The 26,415-nt window shown below is 38.9% G+C and overlaps 1 protein-coding gene across 5 annotated transcripts in view; it reads right to left on the reverse strand.

Moving 5' to 3' along the window:
• Positions 1–26,415, reverse strand: part of rc3h2 (ring finger and CCCH-type domains 2) — a 92,208-nt gene that overhangs the window by 42,002 nt on the left and 23,791 nt on the right. For 3 of the 5 annotated variants that reach the window (XM_080212117.1, XM_080212114.1, XM_080212118.1), the window contains exons 2-6: positions 22,746–22,832; positions 7,347–7,657; positions 5,803–5,920; positions 2,781–3,014; positions 1,675–1,850 (exon numbers count right to left, since the gene is read on the reverse strand). In XM_080212117.1, coding sequence (XP_080068243.1) covers positions 1,675–1,850; positions 2,781–3,014; positions 5,803–5,920; positions 7,347–7,577 — 759 coding nt within the window. In that variant the 5' untranslated portion in view covers positions 7,578–7,657; positions 22,746–22,832. The remainder of the gene's footprint in view (positions 1–1,674; positions 1,851–2,780; positions 3,015–5,802; positions 5,921–7,346; positions 7,658–22,745; positions 22,833–26,415) is intronic. The other 2 variants (XM_080212115.1, XM_080212116.1) reach the window with 2 other exon arrangements.

A 26,415-nucleotide genomic window follows, 5' to 3' on the forward strand; every position in this document is an offset into this window, starting at 1 on the left:
TAACAATGTAACTACCTACAGAATGTTTTTAAGAATAGCAAATTGGCTATTGTAACACTGTAATTCTATTTAAATAACGACCTGTCATTGTAGGATAAAATCTCTGCCGGTTGAACTGAATACCAATTTGAGACCACACAATACGATACTACACATTTTTGCAACAAATTAGTCAGTTTTCAAATGGTCGATTTTATTGCTAGTGACAGTGGTGGCACTTGATTTAATACCAAACAGGAAAAACAAGCTTCAAAATGGTTTAAAAACTGTGGAAAAAAATTCATACAAAAATAAGAAAATCACAATCCAAAGGTTAGGTTGATTGGCCATGCTAAATTGACCAGAGTGTTGGAGCTGGAGTACTGTGTGCAGTTTTGGGCGCCGCACCTGCGCAAGGATATTTTGGCCCTGGAGAGAGTGCAGAGGAGGTTTACTAGGCTGATACCGGAGTTGAGGGGGTTGAGCTATGAGGAGAGGCTGAATAAACTAGGCTTGTACTCGTTAGAGTTTAGAAGAATGAGGGGAGATCTCATTGAGACGTATAAGATGATGAATGGGATGGATAGGATAGAGGTGGAAAGACTCTTCCCGCTCAAAAAAGACAGTAGGACTAGGGGGCACAGCCTCAAGATAAAGGGGGGGCGGTTCAGAACGGAGTTGAGGAGGAACTTCTTCACTCAAAGGGTGGTGAATCTCTGGAATTCTCTGCCCGTTGAAGTGGTGGAGGCTGCCTCGCTAAATATTTTTAAGAAGCGGGTTGATGGGTTTTTGATAAGAGAGGGGATTAAGGGTTATGGGGAGAGGGCGGGAAAGTGGAACTGAGCCACGACAGATCAGCCATGATCTTATTGAATGGCGGGGCAGGCTCGAAGGGCCAGATGGCCTACTCCTGCTCCTATTTCTTATGTTCTTATGTTCTTATGAGATAAGCAGGGTAAATATGTGGGGTTGTGGGAATAGGGCCTGAGTGGGATGTGGTCAGCACAGACTTGATGGGCCGAACAGCCCTTTCTGTAGTGTTCTATGAAAATAACAATAAATGCAGAAATTTATTTTTCTTCAATTTCATGTTTCTTCACATGTATCACTTTTAATGCTAATACAATAAACCGTGTTCAAATAATTACTGTGTGTCCTGAAGTTTATACAGAACTTTTAATAATAACGGATGATTGGAGTTCCATAATACTAAGAACGTTATTCTCAGCTCTCATTTCTCAAACAGTAAATTCACAAGCTAAAGTGCCATTAGTTGAGGTAGAAGGAAGATACTGTTTCACCAGCAGGGGGTTTAAAAAAAATCAGACAGATCATCATTACAGGATGTTCCTCAGCGACTTCTAGTGGCCAATTCAAATGCAACATTAGCAAAGGTGCACAGTAGGTTGCCTATGATCCTTATCCTGCAATGTCACTGTATAAAGTGAAGATTGAAACAGATTTTAAGAAAGGACAAAGGTTAGAGAATGATAGTGCTTAGCAAAAAACAGTAAAAATTAAAATTTTTAAACTTGGCACATTAGAAAGTCAGGAGAAAGAACTATCCAGATTGCTAATGTAATTCAAGTTAAACACAATCTCACTTGAAATAATGATTTTTTTTTTCCCCTCAAAAGTAAATTACTTTGGCTTACTGGAGAAAACCTGAAACATGGAAAATATAAAATGTTGTACCTTAAAACATGAAGCACGGTACAAGAGTTGTACCACATGACCAATACTAGTTTTAGATGCCTGAGGAAACCGTGGTTCAAGCCTCTGAACAACAAAGAGAACCAGTACTTTCCTAGAGAGTGCTGACCCATCTTCCAATGCAAGTAAGACCAGTTTAAGAGCTTCTTCCTGCATAGCTGACAAAGAAGAATGGAAAACACAAGCAGTATAATTCAAATGTGTAAAAATTCTAAAAAGTATTTGTTGCGTAGATGTCCAAGGGACACACAGCAAAGGTGGGAAAATTGAGTTAAAGTACAGATCCACCTTGATCTAACTGAATGGCAGCACAGTGTCAAATAGCTGACTCCTGTTCCTATATATTTATTTAGATTATGCAATTAATATGGTCAAGTATGTTTGGTGAGGTAATTTATAATGCCCATCCTGCAAATGAAGTGGCCTGTAATTTGCTATCAAAACAACATGAGGCTAATGGCACTCACTGTTAACATATGAAAATGCTACAGCAATGTTAGGCAATGGAAGGTATGTCATTAAAAATGGGGAAATGCAAAAACTGCTTCCCAAGCTGTTAACGTACTGCCATTAGCTTTGCAAAAACAGCATTGAAATGTACTGAAAAGCATGAAGTCACTGCATTGGATGGTAGATATGAACTACACTCACCATGGAAAGTTAGAGCTACTATGAAGTAACACAATGAATCAGTTTTGGAGCATATTTAGTTAAAAACTGAACCATCAGAAGTGCTTTAATCATTAATTATAGCCAATCAGCATCTCTATTACATGCATACTCTCATTCTCTTAGGTTTTAAATTGTTAAATATTTAAAAATTTTGCACTTCTGAAGTATTAGGTTATTTTTTTGCGCTCAAGTCTGAGAGATTTGAACTCAAAGACTTCTAACACAGGGCAAAGGTTGCTATCAACTGAGCCACAGCTGACACCAACACCTACATATAGCTTCAGTTACAACACAAACTAAAAGGTTACAATATATTAGTTGAGGAATTGCTTTTCATTATAAACGGCAGCGGTGATAAGATATTCAATAAACAATATCCACTTTGATAAGAAAGTTATTTATTTCTCACCACTTACCTGGTCCCAAAAACTGACAGCCTCGGGCCCTGACTGCTGCCCATAAGTTGGCTGACAGCTGCTGGGGATTCTGATGCTGCAGAATGAGCTCTGTAACCGTCCTTTCTCCTAGTGATCTTGCTGCCCGCATTGCCCGAACACGACCTTCCTCCTCTACCAACTGACAGTTAACCAAAGTAACCAGTTTCCTCTGCATTGGCCGACTCAGTGCACTTTGATTTAAACTTGCAACACCTGAGCAAAAAGTTAAATTACCAAATCACTTAGAAAATTGATGCAACTCATACATGATCTTTGGATACCGAACTTTATTTGAAACTTCAATATACAATAATTTACTGATTTAAAAAAAGTATGCCAGACACTAATACTTAAGTAATTACACTGCAGCGCTGCATGTCTCTGAAACCGAGTGATAGACTGAAACTTCAGGATTTCCACACTAATGTGTATTATGAAATCACAGGTCAATTTCTGAGGGGCAAAGATGATGAACACTGACAGTTCACCGTCAACCACCACCACACCCTCTAAAAGTCAGCCTTTGACTTTCACTGAAATTTGCATTAAAATCCACAACAAGTACATTTGTTTAATTTTAATAAAAAATATAATGTAAGCTGGTATCTGTTTTGCTAAAAGCACACAAATAGTACATCAAGAAACATTTGAAGTTAACCACATGATTACGTTCACAAAACAATATATGAATAATATCAAACCTGGGAATCTCAGTTAGAAAGATCTTGATATTATGCATATTACAAGGAGGATACTGAAGGGTCTTGATAGAATGGATGCTGAAAGGATGTTTTTCCTTTTGGGAAGGGCCAGGCCTAGGAGACAAGTTTCAAAATAATGTGTCTCCCACTTAAGATTAAAAAAATTTTTTTAGAGGGTCAGGGGTCAGTGGAATTCCTCCCCAGAGAGTGGTAGAGGCCGAGTCATTAAATATTCTTAAGGCAGAGGTAGATTGATTCCTTTGCAGTCAAGAATTTAAGGATATCAGGGAGTAGGCAGGATAGTGGCACCGAGGCCACAATCAGATAAGGTTCTAATGGCAGAACTGACTTAAGGTGCTAAAATGACCCACAGCTGCTCCTAATTCCTTTATTTTAAAGATGTCTGTAGAACGGTTATCATATATGGCAACAACTGGTGTATAGAGCGTAATAGCTCCAGAAGTTTCCTAAATGAAAATAAAAGGTGCTGGGGAAAAGCCCTCAATTTTTGATTCTTATTCCTTTCAGTTAGCTAAGAGTAGATCAATTATAAAAATGAGTGACTGTTAAATTGTGGAGATGTTGCGCCTGGGTCATTACTACAAACACTAGCTCTTCACTGAACACCAATCTTTCCTGCAAAAACCATGCTAACAGGAATATGTAAATTAAAAAAAAATGAATGGATGAAACTACAACAGAACACACATCTCAGCCACCCCTATCGTGAGAACAAGTATCTCCTTACCCATCCCACCCAATTCCAAGTAAAATCAGATCGCCTCTCTCTGCCAAATTTTCAATGCACTTTGCAACAGGAAGTTATGAAGCACTCATCAATTTTGATATTAACTTCATTTGCTTCTTCCTTCCACAGCTTGCTGTTCTACGGCTCAATCCTCATATTCCCATTGATCTCAATGATCTCATCCTTCTACACTTTTACCTCTTTTGTTCCTGCTTTCATGCTCCTCCATATATCCTTCCCCACCTCGAGTTTGCTTCTTCTTTCTTACTACCCCTCTACACTCTACTACATTGGTTCCAAAAAAATGACCTTTTATCATTGCAAGACTTGATAATTTTTAAATTGCCCTTTCCTTGACAAGTTAATATATCAAAATTAATGAGTGCTTCATAATTTCCTGTTCCAAAGTGCATTGAAAATTTGGGGTCAAGTTCAGTGTATGGCCTGCAACTGTCAATATGGTAGAGAGCTGCAGTAAAATATTTTGCTTTGGAGCTAATGTTATGTGCCAGGCTGATATTATGCAGAGAAAATCCAATCAGATACCTGTCTATTTGAGGAGAAAAGGGAATCAAAAAGGTCAAAAAAAAACTAAGTAATGTATAACAAGAAGTAAGAGTCTTTAAAATATTAACTCTATTTATATAAATTAGTTTACAGTAATATAAAAAAGTTCAAATCAGATGAGAAAAAGAATTTTATTATTCCTTTACAATGTTTAAAAATCAGAACCAAAAAAAGGTATTGCTCAATTGATGAAAACTGTGATTGCATTGCATGTACACCTCATGACCCAAAACTTTGGTTCCAAGATCCCATTGTCTATCCATGATGAACACAGGTTCTTGAATTGTGGCAAATTGCAGCACAATACACCATATGGTCAAACATATTTAAAGTTCATTGTAATGAGTTAAGAGGCTTGTTATTTTCCAGCAGATTGTTTTTCCTCTTGTCTCAGCCTCTCCACCCCACCTCCCTCTCCAACTGAGAATCTCTCAGACACGAAAGAATTTTCTAAGCCCAATAAAAGACATATTTTGCCAACTAGCCCTCATTACTTTTTACTGTTCCCTCCCCACTTTTACTCCATTTGTATTTCTCCCCTCCCAATCTCTATTGCTTTCCCATCCCACTCTAATTATTCTCTTTACTCTTTAACATTACTCAGGATCAATACTGCTTTTGTTGTGACATAAAATCAATAAATAAGCGGAAATAAAGTGGTAATTGGAAAATGATTGGATTATGAGTCTGCCCAGGCTGGGGGTTAAAACCAAGTTAACCAAAATATCCTGAAGTAATTTTAATTGCTTTGTATGATTGCAGAGAATTAAACATTCACAGAAGTTTTTTTTAAATTCTTTAAACTTGGTTGTTGATTAATCTGGGAATCTGCATTGTGATCATACAATGGATGAATGGATTCTGAGTTTATGTAGATTAATCCAACAAGTACATTTACAGTCATGTAAAGTTACAAAATGCATGCTGAGAAAGGAAATACTAGTTTTTACATTTGTTGTTGTAAATGCTATACTGTGATACATACCCTTTCCTCCACTAAGAGGTTTCAAGTAGAGTGCCAGCTCCTCTACACACTTCTTTGCAACCTCATAATGTTTATTTTCAGTCAAGTTACTCAGGTTCACAGTCTGCTGGTCTGGGACCTAAATACAGTCAAAATATTTACATGTTGGAAAATTCAATAGAACAGAACATTTCAATGTCAAAGATACAAAAATGGTATTTTTTAGCAAGCATATCAAACGGAATATTGGAAATTACCCTACATGCTGAAGATCAATAAGAACAACAAAATGGTGTGAATGCAGATACAACAGCAACTAAATAATGTTTGGATGGCAGAATAATGTTCATGCAAATTACTGCAAGAGCATAACGAGTTTGACATATTGCAATAGGATTGAGATGGACATCATTAGAAAGTGAGAATTGATATCAGCTGGAAAAGATCCACATGGATGACTACAGCTGGACAAGTTATTTGAAGAGTGGAATAAGGATAACAACTCAGACGAGCAGAACAGAGTGAAGAGTGAGTTCTTGCATTTAAGAACATAAGAACATAAGAAATTTAAGGCTCAACTGTTTATGGTGATTGATTTGACAGGTGATATTAAAACAATACCATTGGCATTATGGAAGAACAAAAAAACTTGCAGATGAACCAGTTTTACCAAGTACATATTTGTTAAAATAATGTCATATTTAGTAGCTAATGATTATGACTTGCTTTAATTCTTGTTGATTTATTTAGATTTTGCTGGACAAGAACATTAGTGAACATCTGATCAGGACAATCAGGATTTTTGCCTACCAACAAGTGAAAAAAAACCTGGTGGTCAAACTCAACTTTTTCCTCAACAATATTGAGAAATTGGGATGTTAGTCCAATTTATGAATAATAGTGATGAAAGAAGTAATAGTTGGTCACAAGAGAAGCTGCAGATACAGTAGGTTATAATTTTATTTAGCTGCCCTTTGAGCCATCTTTGATGCAAATAAGGATTCTCACCTGTGAAGCAATTTTTTTTCTAGTTACACAAATTAGCAATTCTGCTCCAGATGCTGCTAATCCGCATCAACATTAGAAATCAAAATTAGCTTTGAACAAAGCGGTTATATCATATCGATACTGTCATTTCACATTTCTCTTGCAATAATCAGCCAGGGAAATCCTATCATTAAACTTTCAACATGAGCATGAATTTTCAAACTGGTGTCATTACTTTGACCTTTATGCTTGTAAGGATGATTCAATATCACAGAACATTTACACTTATGAACATTTATATCCATCCATGATGCAATCTACAGGAATGCTATTCCTGTTCACTAAGTCTGAGGTGAATTAATAATTAGATCACAGCAAAGATTTACTTGTACATTTGTTGAAGGTTGAGTTAATCAGATCAGCAATTCATATTTAGGTAGTAAGCTGGTACTTTAAAAAGATATGATTTTGGAATTTAAGCACAGTTAGTTAAGCATCTACTGATATAAACATCTGTTCTAAAGATGTAATTATAGCATAATAAAACTTGCCTTTTATACAGCTTAAGTGAAACTTACCTGTGCACCGACTAACTGCAGAAGTGCAAAATTCACAGGAAGAACGTCGATGTCTGTGTTGATGGCAGTCTGGTCAAAGGGACACGCCTTGCGGTGTAGTTTGTTCAGGCAGGTTTTACAGACAGTATGCCCACAGCCCAAACTGATGGGTTTGTGCACGTTCTCATCAAATTCATTGTAGCAGATGGGACAGGAGAGGAATTCTGTCCACTGCGATGCTTGCACAGGCATTCTGAATGTTGGTCTGGGTTCTGTTTCAATGCTAATGGTTGACTAGCATAACGCTATTGTACTGTCAGAGATTTAGACAGCTGGAAATAAAAAAAATTACAAGTATTTATTTAACCATTACAAAACTATGAATACTCTCCACTCTTTTCCTCCCCTACCCACCCCAACAATTGCAAAGATTTGCATAATACAAGGATTAAGAAGGCTTCCCCCTTTAACCTCAAACTACCAGAATGCACACAACTTCTTGTATAATAATATGATCCTAGTGGTAATATTGGGTCATTAAGACTTCTGTAGGGAACACAAAGATCCATTAATGTTTGGCCCACTTTATTTCCCATTGTGAATCAATGATATGTTCAGGATAGACACCATCACCCATTCCACAAGTTTCTGATAAAGCATAAATTAACTGATCATTAGTATGAGAAAATCCTTCCGCAATTTGAACTCAGCATTAATGAAAACCTCAGCATTTTTTGTTTTCAACATGGCTCTTTTTCTTCAAAAAGGCACAAAAAAAACAACTTAAAAATATTTTTTAAGCAATTCTGTATGACGGTATGCAAATTTTATGAGAAAATTGCTTTAAAAGCAGAAGCTGAAATGCTTCTGCAATCCATTAAATGTCATCACAAATTTGGAATTTTAGTAGGAGTAGGCACATTAATGTAAAGGTCAACTCAGTAACAATTCCTTTTCTCCATTTACATGTGAATAGTTGTAAATTGAAGTGTGTCAGTGTTACATCTCAAATCCTGTGCATCAGAAAGGAAGCCTTTTGCAATTTCCTTCACCAAACAACCCTGGGACTTTCTTCAGTATGATTGCCACTACAACATCAAATCTCAGTAGTTTTATGCTGATAACTAGAAACAGGAATAAAAAAAAAGTAGTGCCGGAAAAAGTGGGCAGGTCTAGCAGCATACATGTAGAGAAAAACAGAGTTAAGTCCAATGTGGCTCATGTTCAGAACTTTATCAGAAAGAATTGGGAATGGCAAGCTCTTTTTGCATGGCTCTTTACAACCAGAGAGTGGACATAGTAAGTAGTCTCTCAACACGAAGTTAAAAGTCCAAAAGGATTTTGGTAGCACGAGCTTTTGGAGTGCTGCCCCTTCATCAGGTGAAAATACTTCAATGGCCAAACATGTTTAAAAAAAAAATCAAACATCTGCTTCTTGAATTTCTGGGCTCAAGGCCTAATGTTAACAGCCATGAAGATTCATTTATCACATGATGGTAGTCATGATGAGTTTTTGGCTCATTTTAAAATCAAAGGCTCTAAACAGAAAGGAAAAAAAGTAGATTTGCAACTACTAACTATGATTTGAAGGGTAGAAGGAGAAGAAGAAAAAAGCTGTACACTTCAGCTGGACCAGAGGAATTGGAGGACAAATGTTTTTATTAAAAAGTACTCTGAATTGTCGTCAGGCTGGGGGTGGGGATATATTAAAAATCCATTGAAGCATACAGATCGGTGTACTGTGCATGGATAAAATCATAGCACACGTACCTACCACTTTCTACAGGTTCTACTGCTTGATCAATACGGAAGGCAATTGAGCCTCTTACATCATTATTCATGCAGGCAGAACTGTATGCACGTAAATAACAATCTTCAATATTATAAGGAAATTAGTATTAATAGATTATGGCATCAGCACTCTTGCATGGTTTTGCAAAACTTTGATGCTTAGCATTTTGTTTTACATCAAAAATTCAATTGATGGCTGAAATTTTTAGTCAACAATCCCAAAGCTGCTCCTCAATCTTTAAAACTTTAAACAAACTACTTCTGCCATAAAGATATTCTCCCCCACCCCCGCTCTGGTTTCCTCCCACAGTCTGAAAGATGTGCTGGTTGGGTGCATTGGCATGCTAAATTCTGTCACTGAACCCAAACAGCACCAGAGTGTAATGAATAGGGGATGTTCACAGTAACTTCAATGCTATATTAATGTCAGCCTATTTGTGACACGAATAAATAAACTTTAAAACTTAATCCATTTGCTTTATCCTTCAACTTATTTTCTGTTTTGCATCAGAACCAGCAGAAATTGAGCTAAGGTTATTAAATTCAGCATGCAGAAAATTCACTAAAGCTACTAATCTGGATTAAGCACTGTACAAAATCAAACGTACAGAATTTTTAGTAGAAGAAGCTAATCAATACACTGATACCCCCAGAAGAGTTATTAGATCCATTGTATTGCCCCTTCCCTATGCTGCTAAGTTACTTTTCCAAATATTTATCCACTTCCATTTTAAAAACCATTACTAATTCTGCTTGCATCCATTTGATAAACATTCATTGAAAAACACAAAAAAAATCTTCAGCATTCTATTCTTAAATTTGTCATCCAGTTTCCAACTCAACTAGTGAAAATACCCATGCCTTTGTATAAAGACTTTCATAATTTCAAACATCTCTTATTGGATTTCCTAAGGAGTAATCCTTTGGGTTAATGGAAAGCACATTCCTCCTTAGGGAAGGGGGCTAAACCTGTACACAACACCGCAGGTGAAGTCTCACCAAGAGTCAGTACAACTGCAGCAAGATACCTTTACTCCGGTACTCAAATCCCCTTGTGACTAAGGCCAGCCATTTGCCTTCCTCACAGTTGCTGTACCTGCATGGTAACTTGTAGCGACTCACGAACAAGGTCACCCAGGTCCCTATGTAGGCCTATACTCCCCAACCTCTCACCATTTAAGAAATATTCTACTTTTCAGTGTTTTTCCCCTACCAATGTGACATTGGTAGCAAAAGAACAAAGGCAGAATAATAAAATGAATAGCTTTACACTTATTAACATTATATTCCATCAATAATGTTTTTGCCCTTTCTCTTTGCCTGTCCAAGTCTTCTTGAACCTTCCTTGCATCTTCCTCACAAATAACATTGCCACTCAACCTGGAGTTGGAAATATTACAAATCGGTTCTCACATCAAAATCATTTATTTAGATGGAGAACTGTGGACCGAGCATTGATTCTTGCAGTACCTCTTTAGTAAAAGCCTGCCATCCTGAAAATGATCTGCTTATTCCTACCCTCTTATTTCCTCCTGTTAGCCAATTCTCAATCCATACTGGTAGCTTTCCCTCAATCCTATGTGCTTATGTAATTATATTTATAAACATGCTCTGTGGGGCCTTATCAAAATACACCACATCTACTGGTTCTCCTTTATGGATACTACAAGTAATATCCTCAAAATACTCCCAACAAGATCTAAGCATACAAGTCCACAGATCCCGGAAAGTGGCAACATAGGTGGATAAGGTGGTCAAGAAGCCATATAGTATGCTAGCCTTCATTGGTCAGTGCATCAAGTGTAAAAGTTGGCAAGTTCTGCTGCAGCTGTATAAAACTGTAGTCAGGCTTTATTTGGAATATTGCATGCAGCTCTAGTCGCCACACTACCAGAAGCATTTGGATGCTTTGGAGAGGATGCAAAGAAGGTTTACCAGGATGGTGCCCAGTCTGGAGTTTTAGACGAGGAGAGGTTGGATAAACTTGGATTGTTTTCACTGGAAAGACAGAGGCTGAGAGGTGACTTGATAGAAGTCCATAAAATTATGAGGGGAATAGATAGGTTGGATAGTCAGAGGCTTTCTCCAAGGGTAGAAAGTTCTACTACAAGAGGGCACTGTTTCAAGATGAGAGGGGAAAAAAAATTAGGAGAGAGTGTGTGGAAAATTTTTCCGAGGGTGGCTGGTGCCTGGAATGCACTGCCTGTGGAGGTGGAGGGAGTAGGCATGTTAGCAACATTTGTGTATCTTGACAGACACATGATGGGAAGCAAACAGAGGGATAGAAACCAATAATATTTGGTGGGTCTAAATAAGGAACAGGAATTGACATGGGCTTGGTGGGCAGAAGGGCCTGTGCCGTATAGTTCTCTCTTTATAAATCCTTGTTAATTCTGCCAAATTTTACCATTCTTTTTAATAAATATTTTGAGAGATTTTCTCTACTACTGATGTCAAACAATCTGTAGTTCGCCAATCTCCCATTTCCTCCTTTCTAAAAAAGGGGAATTACATTTGCTACTTTACAGTCCACAGGAACCTTTCCAGGTCTATAGAATCTTGAAAAATAACCATCAATGCATCCACCATCTCTCGAGCTACCTCCTTTAACACTCTGGGATGAAGTTCATCTGCTACAGGGGATTTGTCAACCTTCAATCCAGTAACATTAAGTATTTCCTCCTTACTAATACCAATTTCTTTTAGTTTTTCAGTTTCATGAATCCCTTGGGAGGTTTTCTGTATCTTATGTGAAGAGAGACAAGTAACTTCAGTTTTTCTGTCAGTTTCCTGTCCTTCACTATAAAGTTTCTTATCCTCAACTAATGGGTCCACATTTGTCTTAGTTAATCTTTTCCTTTGCATGTACCCATAGAGACTTTTAGTCTGCATTTTTGTTCATCATTAGTTTGCACTCATACTCTCTGTTCCCATAATCAGTTTCTTGATCCTCCTTCGCTGGATTCTAAATTGTTGCCAATACTCAGGCTTACCACTTTTCCTGACATCCTTATCAGCAATTTCCTTTGATCTAATGTAAGGTTTAACTTCTTTTCATTAACCACAGTTGAATTACCTTTCCCTTTGGACATTTGTGTCTTAGAGGAATGGGTTTCTGTTCTAGACCACATAATACTTCTTTAAATACTAGCCATTGTCTGTCTGCCATCAAATATTTTTCTAATTCATCACTGTCACTCCTACCTTCATGAGATCTTGAAATATATGTACGCAAATCTTTTGAAGGTGGCAGGACATATTCAGAAGGCCATTAAAAAATGCATATGGGATCCTTGCTTTATTAACAGGTATAGGAGTACAAAAACAAGGAAGCTGGACTAAAAATGATTGGTTGGGCCTCAACTGGAGCATTATGCCTAATTCTGGGAACCAAGCTTTAGGAAGGAAAACAATATCTGAAGTGAAACACATGCAGTGCTTTGGGGAAGAAGGAACCAATTGGATAGCTTTTTCCAAAAGGAGCCAATGATATAGGTTAAGGCCAAATGCCCTTTCCCCCTTGCTGCGTTGTTCTGTGATTGCAACATAATGCCACTTTAATTCATTTTTCAAAATCTTCTAAGCTGCAAGAATGGCTTTGGATTTAATACTTTAGACTCCATATGTAGGAAGATGCGGCATCCACATCAAACTATCGCTTTGGAAAGTCTACTTTTTGAAAGAACTATTTCTTCCCAAACTGCAAATAAGACTGGGTAAGAAATAGTTTCTGAAGATATTTTAGCTCCTTGTTGACTGATTCAATCTATTTTCTGCATGTTTCTGTTTCAGTTATAATACACGTAAATAAATTAAATACTGGTTTATCACCAGTAAATAGGAGAATCTGTTGGGCATCAGATTTTGATTTAAGCTTCATAACGGATTATGAAGTAATCTGAAGTGACACTTCAGCACAGTACTGAGGAGGTGAAAGGTCTAAGACCTCACACAGCATATTTTTATAAAATACACATATATCCTTATGGCTATTTCTGAAAAACTTAAAACTGGCTGAACTGATGTCTGTCTCTGACCTCTGAACAAAAAGGAGCTGTCTAGCAGTATTGAATAAATTTACATCATTATATCTGAAGTGACACTAACAACCTCCTATAAACTGCATGCAAATGCAAAGAAAGCTACAGAAGGTCATCTGCACTTCATAACCCAGACTGGCCAACTGGAGTCTAATCTCCTAGGAAAAGGGGCATGACAATCTTCCCTTCAATTCTTAATGGCTGTGACATTTAACCATCTCGGCAACCCAGACAGGGGATACACAATCTTTGCGCGCTGCGAAAGGTCAGAGTCATGTGACATGGATCTGTAATATTGCCTTGCTATACTGCAAAATTTCAGTCTGCCATTTTACCATCCAACTAGAAGCAACACAAGAAAATGTTCCAGATCAAGTACCTGGTCCCTATTTGCTCAATTCCTAGAAGAAATTCTGTACCATCACCTACAAGACTGATTCATCTCTCTATGCCCATCTCATCAGGCGAAGTCAGTGCCACCAGAAAACTGAATTAACCAGCACTGGCTTTCAGTTCACAAATCTCTGCATTAGGAATACCTTATTGGACCTTGGTTTGGGACTCTGAAATTTCAGTGAAACAATAATTTGTTTTTTATGGTCTTTGCCCTTGAAATCTTTCGTTTCTCTGTACACAAGTAAATTAACCCTTTTGGGTTCATCCTCTTTCATGTTTGCTGTGGAGTATTAATAGAAAATTTGATCACACTAAAACTGAGTGGTTGGGAAATATTCCCACTGCTTGTAAAGGGGGAGCAAATAAAAACCCCATTTGCAGATGTTTTCTACATGAGAAATTAGTGTTGTTTAAATTAGCCTTTTTTTTTACAAAATAGGGACTATTCTCCTCAACAAATTAACTTATGATCCTGAAGTTTATCTGGAATTCTCTACTCCAGAGAGCTGTGGTAGCTCAGTCAGTCAGTACATTCAAAACAGAGATCAACAGATTTCTAGATATTTCAGATAAAAGGAAACCAAAACTGGGAACTAAACATTCAGGGGTGTGTGGCATTTTGTAAAGACAGGCAGGATGGAAAGGGTGGTGGGGTATCTTTTGTTAAGATGGAGTAAGTACAATTGCAAAAAACAATGTTGGATTGGAAGATACAGAATCCATTGGAGTAAAGGTAATAAATAACAAGGAAAAGACGACGCTGGTGGAAGTAGGCTTTAGGCCCCCTAGCAAATGGCTTTACTTCAAGTGATAACAAGTACATGTAAAAAAAAAGGCAGTATATTAATGAGTGACTTTAACCTTCATGTGGATTCCAATTTGCCAAGCTTGCCATGAGGAAGAATTCATACAATATTCAGGACCGCCTCCTACAACAATATGTTGCGGATCCAATCAGGGATCAAGTCACCTTGGACTTGGTAGTGTGTAATGAGGCAATCTGACTGTTTCCTAGGAGGTCTTTAACAAAGAACATAACGGTAGAATTTAGCATTCAGTTTGAGAAACCTGGGTCAGAAGCAACTGTGCTAAACTTGAATAAGGGCAATTACAAAGGAATGAGGGCAAAGTTGCCTGGAGCAGACTGGGAAAAAGGAGTTTAGCAGAAAAGATAGTTGATTAGCAATGGCAGAAAATAGTTCATGATTCCCAACAAGGAAGAAGGATTCAGAAAAGGGGATAAATCAACCACTGTTAACCAAGTTAAGGATTGTCATAGAGGTTTACAGAATGGAAACAGGCCCTTTGGCCCAACTTGTCCATGCCACTTTTTTTTTAAAACTCCTAACCTAATCCCAATTACTTGCATTTGGCCCATATCTCTCTATACCCATCTTATCCATGTAACTATCTAAATGCTTCTTAAAAAATAAAGTTGTAACCGCCTCTACTACTACCTCTGGCAGCTTGGTTCAGACATCACAGGGATCAGTGCTGGGGCCTCAACTGTTTACCATTTATATAGATGATCTGGAGGAGGGGGCTGAGCGTAGGGTGACGAAATTTGTTGATGACATGAAGGTGAGTGGAAAAGCAAATTGCGTGCAGGACGTGGAAAGTCTGCAGAGAGATCTGGATAGGCTGAGCGAGTGGGCGAGGACCTGGCAGACGGAGTATAATGTTAGCGAGTGTGAGGTTATCCACTTTGGCAGAAATAACAGGAGGGATTATTATTCAAAAGGCGAAAAGCTGCAGCATGCTACAGTACAGAGAGACCTGCGGGCCCTTGTGCACGAGTTGCAAAAACCCAGTCTGCAGGTGATCAAGGCGGCGAATGGAATGTTGGCCTTTACAGCGAGGGGGGACAGAATATAAAAGTAGGGAGGTCTTGCTGCAACTACACAGGGTACTGGTGAGGCCGCAGCTGGAGTACTGTGTGCAGTTTTGGTCGCCGCACTTGCGCAAGGATATTGGCCTTGGAGGGAGTGCAGAGGAGGTTCACCAGGCTGATACTGGAGATGAGGGGGTTGGACTATGAAGAGAGACTAAATAGACTGGGTCTGTACTCAGGGGAGTTTAGAAGGACGGGGCGGGGGGGGGGAAATCTTACAGACGTATAAAGATAATGAAGGGGATGGATAGGGTAGAGGTAGAGGGAGAGTCTTCCCGCTTAGAAAGGATAGCAGGACTAGAAGACACAGCCTCAAGATAAAAGTTTTTGGGGGGGGGGGGGGCGGGTGCAGTTTAGTTCGGAGTTGAGGAGGTTCTTCACTCAAAACGGTGGTGAATCTCTGGAATTCTCTGCCCGTTGAAGTGGTGGAGGCTACCCCGCTAAATATATTTAAGTCACAAGTAGATAGGTTTCCCGATTAGGGGAATTAAGGGTTATGGGGACAAAGTGGGAAAGTGGAACTGATCCACTTCAGATCAGCCATGATCTTATTGAATGGCAGGGCAGGCTTGAAGGGCTAAATGGCCTACTCCTATTTCTTATGTTCACCATCCTCTGTGTGAAGAATTGCCCTTCTGGACACTTTTGTATCTCTCCCCTCTCAGCTTAAACCTATGCCCTCTAGTTTTAGACTCCCCTATCTTTGGGAAAAGATATTGACTACCTAGCTGATCTGTGTCCCTCTAGAAACCTCTGATCTTAGAGGTTTATAGACCTCTAAGATCATCCCTCAGCCTCCTACGTTCCAGAGAAAAAAGTTCCAGTCTATCCAGCCTCTCCTTATAACTCAAACCATCACGTCCCAGTAGCATCCTAGTAAATGTTTTCCTGCACTCTTTCTATAATAGGGTGACCAGAACCGCACACAGTATTCCAAGTGTGGCCTTACCAATGTCTTGTAAACTTCAAGATGTCTGAACTCTTGTATTAAACAAAGAAAAAAAAATATGGGCAATTATTGGCCAGCCAGAAGAGTTTTAAAATCCAACAAAAGAAAACGAAAAGGGAGATCGTAAACTAGAGGGTAAACTAGCAAGTAATAAAAACAGACAGTAGAAGCTTTTTTTTTAAAATACAAGAGATAATGGATGGACTGGTAGAAATCTTACAGGAATTCTTAAATTCTGAAAAAATGCCAATGTAACACCCATATTCAAAAAATAAGGAAGACAAAATAAAAAGACAGGTAATTATAGGCCAGTTGGCTTAACATCTGTCACTGGGAAAACGCTCATTATAAAGCATTTAGAAACACATAATATAATCAAACAGAGAGTCAACACGGCTTCATGAAGTAGAAATCATGCCTGATCAATTTATTAGGATTCTCTGAGGAGGGAACAAGCAGCATAGATAAAAAAAATGGGAACCAACAGATGTAATATACTTCGATAAGATACTACACAAAAGGCTACTTCATAAGACAGGGCTCACTGTGATGGAGGTAGTACATTAGTATCAACAGAGGATAGACAAACAGAGTTGGGATAAGAAGGGCATTTTCAGCATGGCAACCTGTAACTAGTGGAGTGCCACAAGGATCCATGCTGGGGCCACAATTATACAATATATAAAAATAACTTGGCAAGCATATACTATTGCCAAGCTTACAGATGACACAAAAAAAGGTGGGAACACAAGTGTGAGGATGACACAAAGGGAAATAGAGGGGTTAACTGAGTGGGCAAAGATTTGGCAGACAGAATATAATGTAGGAAAATATAAAGTTAGGCACTTTGATAGGAAGAATAAAAATGGAGAAAAACTGCAAAAAGCTGCAGCACACTGATATTTGCCCCTCGCCTCCCCCTCCAAGTGCATAAATCACAAAAACCTCACATGCAAATTTAGCAGATAACAGGGAAGACAAATGGAATGTGATCTTTAATTCAAAGAGAATGGAGTGTAAAAATAGGAAAGCCTTGCTAAAAGTATACAAGACATTAGTTAGACCACACTGCAATACCGTGAACAGTTTTGGTCTGCTCATCTAAGTTATAATGGCATTGCAGGCAGTCTGGAGAAGGCTTACTAAATGGATTTTGGGTACAGAGGGATTTTGTTTTTAAATGAGGAAAGATTGGGCCTGTACTCCTTGGAGTTTACAAGAATGAGGGCTGACGTTATTGAGACATTTTGGAGGCCCCTGAAACTCAAATGGTAGATGTTGAGATTGTTTCCCTTTGTGGGAGAATATTGGACCAGAGGGCATCATCTCAGAGCAAGCAGTCACCCATTTAAGGCAGAGATGCGGAAAAGCTTATTCTCGACGATTGTGAATCTGTGAAATTCTTTACCACAGAGAGCTGTAATGGATGGGTTGATAAGTATATTCTAGGCAGATGTAGATAGATTTCTAATCTGTAAGGGAAGCAAGGGTGACAGCATTTGTGGAGAGAGAATAGGGCTAACGTTCTGGTTCTGGATGACTCTTTGTCAGAGCTCTGCTGAAGGTGCATCCAGACTCGAAACGTTAGCTCTGTTCTCTCTCTCTCTACAAATGCGGTCAGACCTGAGATTTTGCACATTTTCTGTTTTTCAGATTCCAGCACGTGCAGTAATTTGCTTTTAGGAAAGCAAGGGTTATGGCAATAAGGTGGAAAGTGGAGTGAGGATTATTAGAGTCAGAGATATACAGCACAGAAAAAGGCCCTCAGCCCATTTGTCTTTGACTGGTGCAGACACAACCACCCAACTATTCTAATCCTATTTTCCATTTGGCCCAAAGCCTTGTATGCCTTGGCATCGCAGATGCACATCTAAATACTTAATGTTACGAGGATCTCTGCCTCCATTATCCTTCCAATGAGTTCCAGACTCCCACCACCCTTCGGGTAAAAAGGTTTTCCTCACATCCCCTCCAATCCTCCTGTGTCTTACCTTAAATTTATGTCCCTAGCCATTGATCCCTTCACCAAAGGGGAAACATTTCTTCCCGTTTACCCCCATGCTCATACCATATGCTTCTGAACCAGTCTACCCACCTGTCCTGCTGCTTTAAGGGACCAGCGTACATACACACCAAGATCCTGCAGATCCTCAGTGTTTCCCTAGGTCCTGCCATTCATCATGCATTCTCTTGTACTGTTTATCCTGCTCAAGTGCATCACCTCACACATATCTGGATTGAATCCCATTTGTCACTGATCAGCCCATCCGATCAGCCTATCTATATCTCCCTGTAATCTAAGGCTATCCTCCACACTCTTTACCACCCTACCAATTTTCATATCGTACGTGAACTTACTGATCAACCCTCACACATTCACTTACATAAACCACAAGCAGCAAGGGCCCCAAAACTGATCCCTGCAGAACACCACTGGGCAGTCTTCTAGTTTAAAAAACACTGCTTGACCATTATCCTCTGCTTCTTGCCACTTAGCCATCTCTGGATCCAATTTGTCAAATTTCCCTGGATTCCATGAGCTGTTACCTTCACTATCAGTCTCCCTTATGGGACCTTGTTAAAAGCCTTAAGTCCAGGAAGGCTACATCAAATGCATTGCTTCCATCTACACACCTGGTTACCACTTCAAAAAATTCAATTAAGTTGGTCAGATATGGCCTCCCCTTCATATGATGGTATGTGATGAAATAGAGAGGAGGTCAGCATACAAAACTATATTCACTGTCCTTGGTTAATCCTTGCTTTTCCAAATGTAGATTAATTCTGTTTCCAATAGTTTCCCCACCAATGAGGTGAGACTGACTAGCCTGTAGTTTCCTGGTTTTTCCCTTCTTGAATAGTTGTATCACTGTCTGTCCTCCAGTCCTTCGGCATCTCTCCTGTGGCCCAAGGGGAACTGAAAATTGCCAGCATCCCTGCTATTTCCCCCTTTGCCTCATTCAACAGCCTGGAACACATTTCATCTGGCCTTTGTGATTTCTCCACCTTTAAGCCTGCTAGGCCCCTCAGAACCTGTGTTAATTTAATTAATTTCTTAAGTTGTATCATAGTCCTTCTTCCCGATTTATACAAGCATACTGATACAAAGTATTCATTTAGAACCCTACCTATGTCCTCTGGCTCCACATACAAATCACCACTGTGGTATCTAATTGGCCCTATTCTTCCTCTAGCACCAGCTGAATCAAACTGTTCACAGCCTATTTGATTTCCATGGCACAAAATATTAAAAAATGGGTCTAGACGCAAAATGTTACATTTGCGCCGTTCAAAAGCACACAGAGTTCTCCAGATTACTTGGCCAACATCAACCAAAATGCCACTCTCAACTATCATCTCCAAAAATAGATTATCTGAGTATTAGTTGGCTGCTTATGGGATCTCGCTGAGTACCGACTGTCATATTTATCTAGGAAATTATCTAGGAAAATCTAATGCAGTGAAGGCACCAAACTTCCTCCTTATTTCTTCACGTTCTCATGATATTTTGTGTCTTCAGATAGCGAGAAAAATGGAATGTGAAAAATAAGTGGCTGTAATTTAGGTTTTATTATTAATTTGAGTAGGTGCAAAATAATGATGCAATGCTCCAGTGTACATTTCTGTCCATCACAGATACTTGGCAAAGAAAGGATAACTTCTTTAAAAAGCTTTTCAAAATAACCCTTTGTACATTACACTAATTACAGAGGTCAATGCTACAATACATTTGTCAGCAATTTTGCTACTGACTTACAATATTAGCAAATTGGTATCAAGAAAGATCATACTACCACAACCTATCGTGAAAAGCTCATATGACATGTGCAAAGTTTAATCGCAAGATTAAATTACATTAAGTCAGTGACTCTAAGAAATATGCATGTTATTATTGGTCAGAATTAAAATGTATAACTGAATGTCATGTAACTCCTTGTACACCTGGCTTTAAATACATACATAACAAGACTAGAAAAGTGATATTTAGCTTAAGTAAGAAACATTGGAGGCATCAAACTATTGAAAATCAGGGGATAACTCCATTAAAGCAAGAAGCAGATATTGCCATTTGTCCTTAGCAAAATAATACCAAATCTATGTCACCAACCTCAGTTGGAATTAACATAAGAAACTGAGACCTTACATTTCAAGATATAGACAGGGTAAGATATGAAGGAACTTTTCCCTTATTATGGGATTCAATAAGCAGGGGGCACAAATTTAAGGCAAGAGAAAATTTACAGGGGATTTGAGGAAAAAACATTTTTCATCTAGGTGATCAGAACCTGGAACTCAGACCAAAAAAGGGTGGTAGAGGTGGGACGACGACCCCCCCCCCCCAGCCCCCGCCCCCCCATACTTGAAAATGCCATAGCATACATGGCTACGGACCAAATGCTGAAAAATGGGATTCGAACAGGTAGGTACTTGATGGCTGCTGCAGACATAAGCCAAAGAGCCTCTTTTGTGCTGTAAAAAACTCTTTGCCAGTAAGATTCAAGGCCTCCATATATGTGTCCCATTGCCAGCTTTTGAATGCAGCTCAGCCTGGTTACACCTTCCAATTTCTCTATTGGCTGCTCCATATCACTCAATCTCTAATCATGGGTGCAAAACATTTCACACCTGAAGATATGCTAACCATATAGTTTAAATCAACACTTTTACATTCCCTCACATGCATTAATGTGAAACTGTGACAGTGACTATAACAAATTTAAGTCTGTGCTTTAATTCAGGAAGTTGTTCAGTCTCTGAAAATAAGTATGTTAAAGAGATACAAAACAGACACTTCCTTAACTGGTTTAATATTAGTGACACTTATGTTTTAGCAATATATCTGCCAGTACATAAAATTTACAATTATAGATTATGCCTTCAACAATTGAAAAATATTACATACTTTACAAAGATGTTGAGATGAGACATGAACAAATGCTTCAGTGATAGGTGAGATTTAAGTAATTTAAATGAGAAAAGTGGGTTTAAGCAGGGTGTTCTAAAAACATGGTCAAAATAAATGAAGATTTTGGTACCAAAAGTAGCAAGGGGTGAGGGAAAAATCTGAGAAGCCAGCCAACTACAGGTGTAGGCTGAATGAGGTTATGCAATGAAGTGATGGTTTAACTTTGTACACTGGGGCACAAGGCGCCATTGTAGATCAACAATGGTGGTAAAGGGCAAACCTGATTTAATATCAAGCAGAATGTACATAATAAAAACAGAAAAAGCTGCAAATGCTCAGCAGGTCTGACAGCATCTGAGGTGATGTAAACAGAATTAACGTTTCAAGTCTGTGATCTTATTTCATAGACCCAAAACATTAACCCTGTTTCTCTCTCCACAAATGCTGCTGGATCTGCTGAATAATTACAATATATTTCCAATCTTCAGCATCTACAGTATTTTAAGTATGTGGAGCATGGAAAGTCATCATGAAGAATTTGAGAAATCAAGTACAGTTAAAGCATGGGTAAGGGTTTGCAGAGACATTAAACAATCTTTGGCAATGGATAGCAAGTATAATTTAAAACTCACTTCTGCACCAATGTTTCTCACAATTCAAGAACAAATTTTAAAAACAAATATATTAAGTTGACCCCTGCAAGAAACTAATTTTCCTGTAACATTCATCTTTCAGATTTGTCTTCCTACATGGGACCAAATATTGGGCAATTAAAGTATGTCTCCTGAATACATGGGAATTGGAATCTGTTCAAGGGAGAATTGCTGTAGCAAAACATTTATAAAGCTCTGGTTAGGCCAAAATTAAGAACACTGCATCCAATTCTGGTTACCACACTTTTAGGAAGGATGTGACAGTCCTTAAAAGGAGGTACAAAGAAGATTTACCAGAATTCTCCAGCTTGGGGGATTTCCACAAAGCTACAAATATGAGGTTGGAGGAGCTGGGGTTGCTCTTCTTAGATCAAAGGAGTTAAGAAAGATCTCAGTTTCAAGGTTAAGACAGGTTGTGATAAAAGGTAGGCAAAGAATTTGTTCCCATAATTGATGGTAGGCAGAAGGGCCAAGGAACACAAATTTAACATTTTGGACAAGAGTTAGCAGACAGGAGTGGGTGGGGAAGAACATGGTGGAGATCTGAAGAGGAGTGTTTTTATGCAGCAAGTAACAATGACCTGGATCTGACTGCTGGGCGGAGGTGGTGGTGACAGTAGAAGCAGAGCAAGTGACATGGGGCGTGGAGATGGGAAAATGCTCCTCTTAGAATTTTTTGTTTTGACAAACAAGATTTTTGGCAGTAATTTTTTCCATACAATTATGCCATCAGGCGATGTTGAATATATACATTGGGGTGGAGCAAAAGAAAAAAAAAGGTCCTTGGACATCACCTGGGGCTGGTTACAAAGTGGCACTGACCAAGGTTTGGACCAGGTCTCCTTCCCATCTCCCTTCATCTGGGTCACAGGGTGCAAAATCTAAGAGGAGGAAAAAAACACATTTAAAGGAGAAAAAAAAAATCAGTCCATGACTTCAGCGATCCCCTGGTGTACAACACATCTGCAATATTCAGGCATTTTGCCAAAAATTATGTTTCTTCCCGCCTTCAATAAAGATTGTTATTTAAAAGACATCACTTCATCCCATCTGCATGTAAATTGCATAATTATTTTAATTAATCAGTGTCGGTGGGTTAGGATTGCTAGGCTAGTGACACAAGAGATCTATTTTAAGAAAACCACATAGCAGAAACCACTATCATCAGGTACCAAGACGACATTTCCAACAACACCACCACCCAAGAAGCAGAACTGGGTCAGCTTCATGCTGGCTTGTAGAATATTCATTTTGAAGTGTTTATGAAGATCAGGAAGCATCTTTGATGTTGTTTGAATTTTTTCTTTAAAAGGGTGTACTGTGTAATTTGTATACAACTAAACTAGGTAATTAGACTGATCATCACTTTTTGGAGCTCAGAACATGGAGTTTTAGGTTTAGTCAATAATCACTTACTGAAAACACAAAAACAGAACAAATACATTCAATTAAAAGATTGGACAAAACATCCTGGTTCGAAGACCAGAGATTCCTGGCAAGATGATTCTGGCTCAAAAACAAAAGCCTTTCAGTTAAGATATTCTTCAAAAATATATACTGGCTGCAAATCTGACATTGGAAAATCATCCTTCTCTAAAAGATGTTGAAAACGCCCCCCCACATTAGCCCCTGCTTTAGCCACTAACAAGGCTAGCCTTGCTCATCCCTAGTTGTCTCGAGAAGGCAGAGGTGTACTTTATTTTCAAATCATTTGAAGTCCATGCATGGTGTTCTTTTGATACAATGGAGGGAGGGGCTTGTGCAGTCACGTTAACTGGCCTACAGTCAAGCATTTGGTGCATCACTGAAGTCACATATAGACCAGACTAGTCAAGCAGAGTAGGTTTCTTTCCTTAAAAAGGATATTAGTAAACCAGTTGGATTTTTATGATAATCTGGCAGCTTCATGATCACTGTTACTGCTTCCAGGTTAATTCAAGACTCTTAAAATTGAATTCAAATTCTCAAACTGCCATTGCTGTATTTGAACTGACAGTTACGATTAATGTTCCAGGCTAGGAATTCTAGTCCAATAACACAACAATGCACCCTTTTTGTAAATTCAGAGCTTCTGTTGTTTAGAATGTCTAAAATGTACCCATTCTCAAAAAAAATCAAAATATATGCCTAAAAAAATAAGTTTATTTTATTTGTTGAAGTAAAAATTGTTTAACCAACCTTGGGATAGAAATGTACTGAAGATCATTTAAATTGGATTCAAGAACAAGAGTTCATATCAAACTAATCTGGTGGAGATTTGCAAATACATTACTAAATTGGTGTTTAGGTTCATGTTACGAATAGGGATTATTAAAGCTTTTGACGAGTTTCCAAATAAACAATTGATGACAAGAGGAGGAGGCATGGCCCATCTGTTGAAAGATGTTGGGATAAAAAAAAAATAAAAGCAATGGAATGAAGTTAGTAGGAAAGCTCACCAAAGCAAATAGTAAAAGTTCAAAATATAAATGGGCAGGATTTTCCACGACTGTTGTGTGTTTTGTGGTGGCAGAGGCAGCTTGCCATTGGTCAGCAGCAGATACTGTCAACAGGGTTTTCCTTTCTATGCACACCACCACCCCTGCCTTTACTCTTGCCTCCCAGGGAGCCCTCGGTTTAGGCCTGTTGTTGGCAGGGCCGGAGGAAGATTCTGCTGGGTGAGAATGGCTGGAAAGTTCTGGCCACATAGTCAGGTGAGAGGGGGTTTGGGGACAAGGCAGGTAATTAAATAAATACATTTATATTCAAATGGTTCTTAATTTCCCAGAGAATAGTAGACACATGCAAATAGCTGTAAAAACTGTAGAATGGGATCGATTCACTACAAAACTTCAAGACAAATGAAATGGTTCTTGGCTCAAGTGGACCATTAATTATACAACAGGCAGGCACCAGTGCTGGACTTGCATTTTGGGGGACCAAGCGCATCTTTTCTGCCACTCTGTGACTATGCCCACCCCCAGTGACTACTTGGCCCAATGGTGTTACGCTAGCCCCCAATCACGTCATAATGCTCCAGACCCCACCACTCACCCCAATAGAGTACAGAGATGCAAGCCACAAAAAAGTGCATAAATCGATCATTAACTGCTTTAGCACTCAAATTAATAAAAACACGTTCTTAATTGCCGAATTGGAATCCAAGCCAACCTGTTCTCACAATGATTAAAAATGGTTAATATTATGATTGGAGTGTGTCTTGTGGCGAGCAAACATTGAATTGGCTGATGAACAACAAGATGGAAAAAAAGTCAGATGATGGCACGGCTGCAGCACAGGTCAGTGTAGGATGAAACGAGAACATAAGAAATAGGAGCAGGAGTAGGCCATCTAGCCCTTCAAGCCTGCCCCGCCATTCAATAAGATCATGGCTGATCTGAAGTGGCTCAGTTCCACTTTCCCGCCTTCTCCCCACAACCCTCAATCCCCTTGCCTACCAAAAACCTATCTACCCATGTCTTAAATATATTTAGCGAGGCAGCCTCCACCACTTCAACGGGCAGAGAATTCCAGAGATTCACCACCCTTTGAGTGAAGAAGTTCCTCCTCAACTCCGTTCTAAACTGCACCACCACCCCCCCCCCCCCCACCCCACCACCCCGCTTATCTTGAGGCTGTGCCCTCTAGTCCTGCTGTCCTTTGAGTGGGAAGAGCCTCTCCACCTCTACCCTATCCATCCCTTTCATGAGCCAGAAAAAGTCCAGTGCAGGAGCAAATATTAGAGTCAAATCCAGTAAATCCCAAGTCCAATATCAGTGGTGTGCCTTCATCTGGCAGGATTCTGTTCTTTGTCCTAGAAGACAGACTTTCTGAAGGCCAATCATGAGTGTGATGGTGGTTGGAACTATTTGCATGTGATCAATCATTATATCAGACCAGCAACAAGAGAATATGGAAGAGGGTCCTAAGATTTTGTTGCTTCATCCCTTGTTGGCATGGCAATTAATTACATCATTGCAGGCAAGATTGTGTAAATTGTCAATATTGCTGAACTTGTCATGTGTTCTTTACTCCTTGTACTTCGCAAATTTTTCACTTTTCAATACAGAGAAAGAAAGTTCAAAAGTACTTGTGACAGGTGTTGTTAAACATATTTTCGAAACGATTTTCACATTTGGAAAGATTGCCTGTAAACCATCACGTACAAGTCTGTACAAATCAAATCAGTTGGTGATCCCAAAGCATAGAGCTCATCTTTATCAACAAAATGATGAATTGTTTCAAGACTTCTGCTTGTGGCCTTTGGTTGAGTTCACTTAATTTCTTACTGCAGTGATTTTTAGCATTCTCATCCAAACGTCTGCCAAAAGCATGCAAAATAAATCAAGTTTTCTTTAGATTCACTTCTACTCTGCAATTGCACCACTGTGTCAAAGGTAACATTGACAGCATCGACAATCTTCTCTTTCCCTTTTAAAGTGACTTCACTGTCTCAATTTCCTGTGTCTTGTGCACTTCTCACCA

Source organism: Carcharhinus amblyrhynchos, chromosome 25, assembly GCF_965287045.1.
Source record: "Carcharhinus amblyrhynchos chromosome 25, sCarAmb.v2.hapA, whole genome shotgun sequence".
Taxonomy (NCBI): domain Eukaryota; kingdom Metazoa; phylum Chordata; class Chondrichthyes; order Carcharhiniformes; family Carcharhinidae; genus Carcharhinus; species Carcharhinus amblyrhynchos.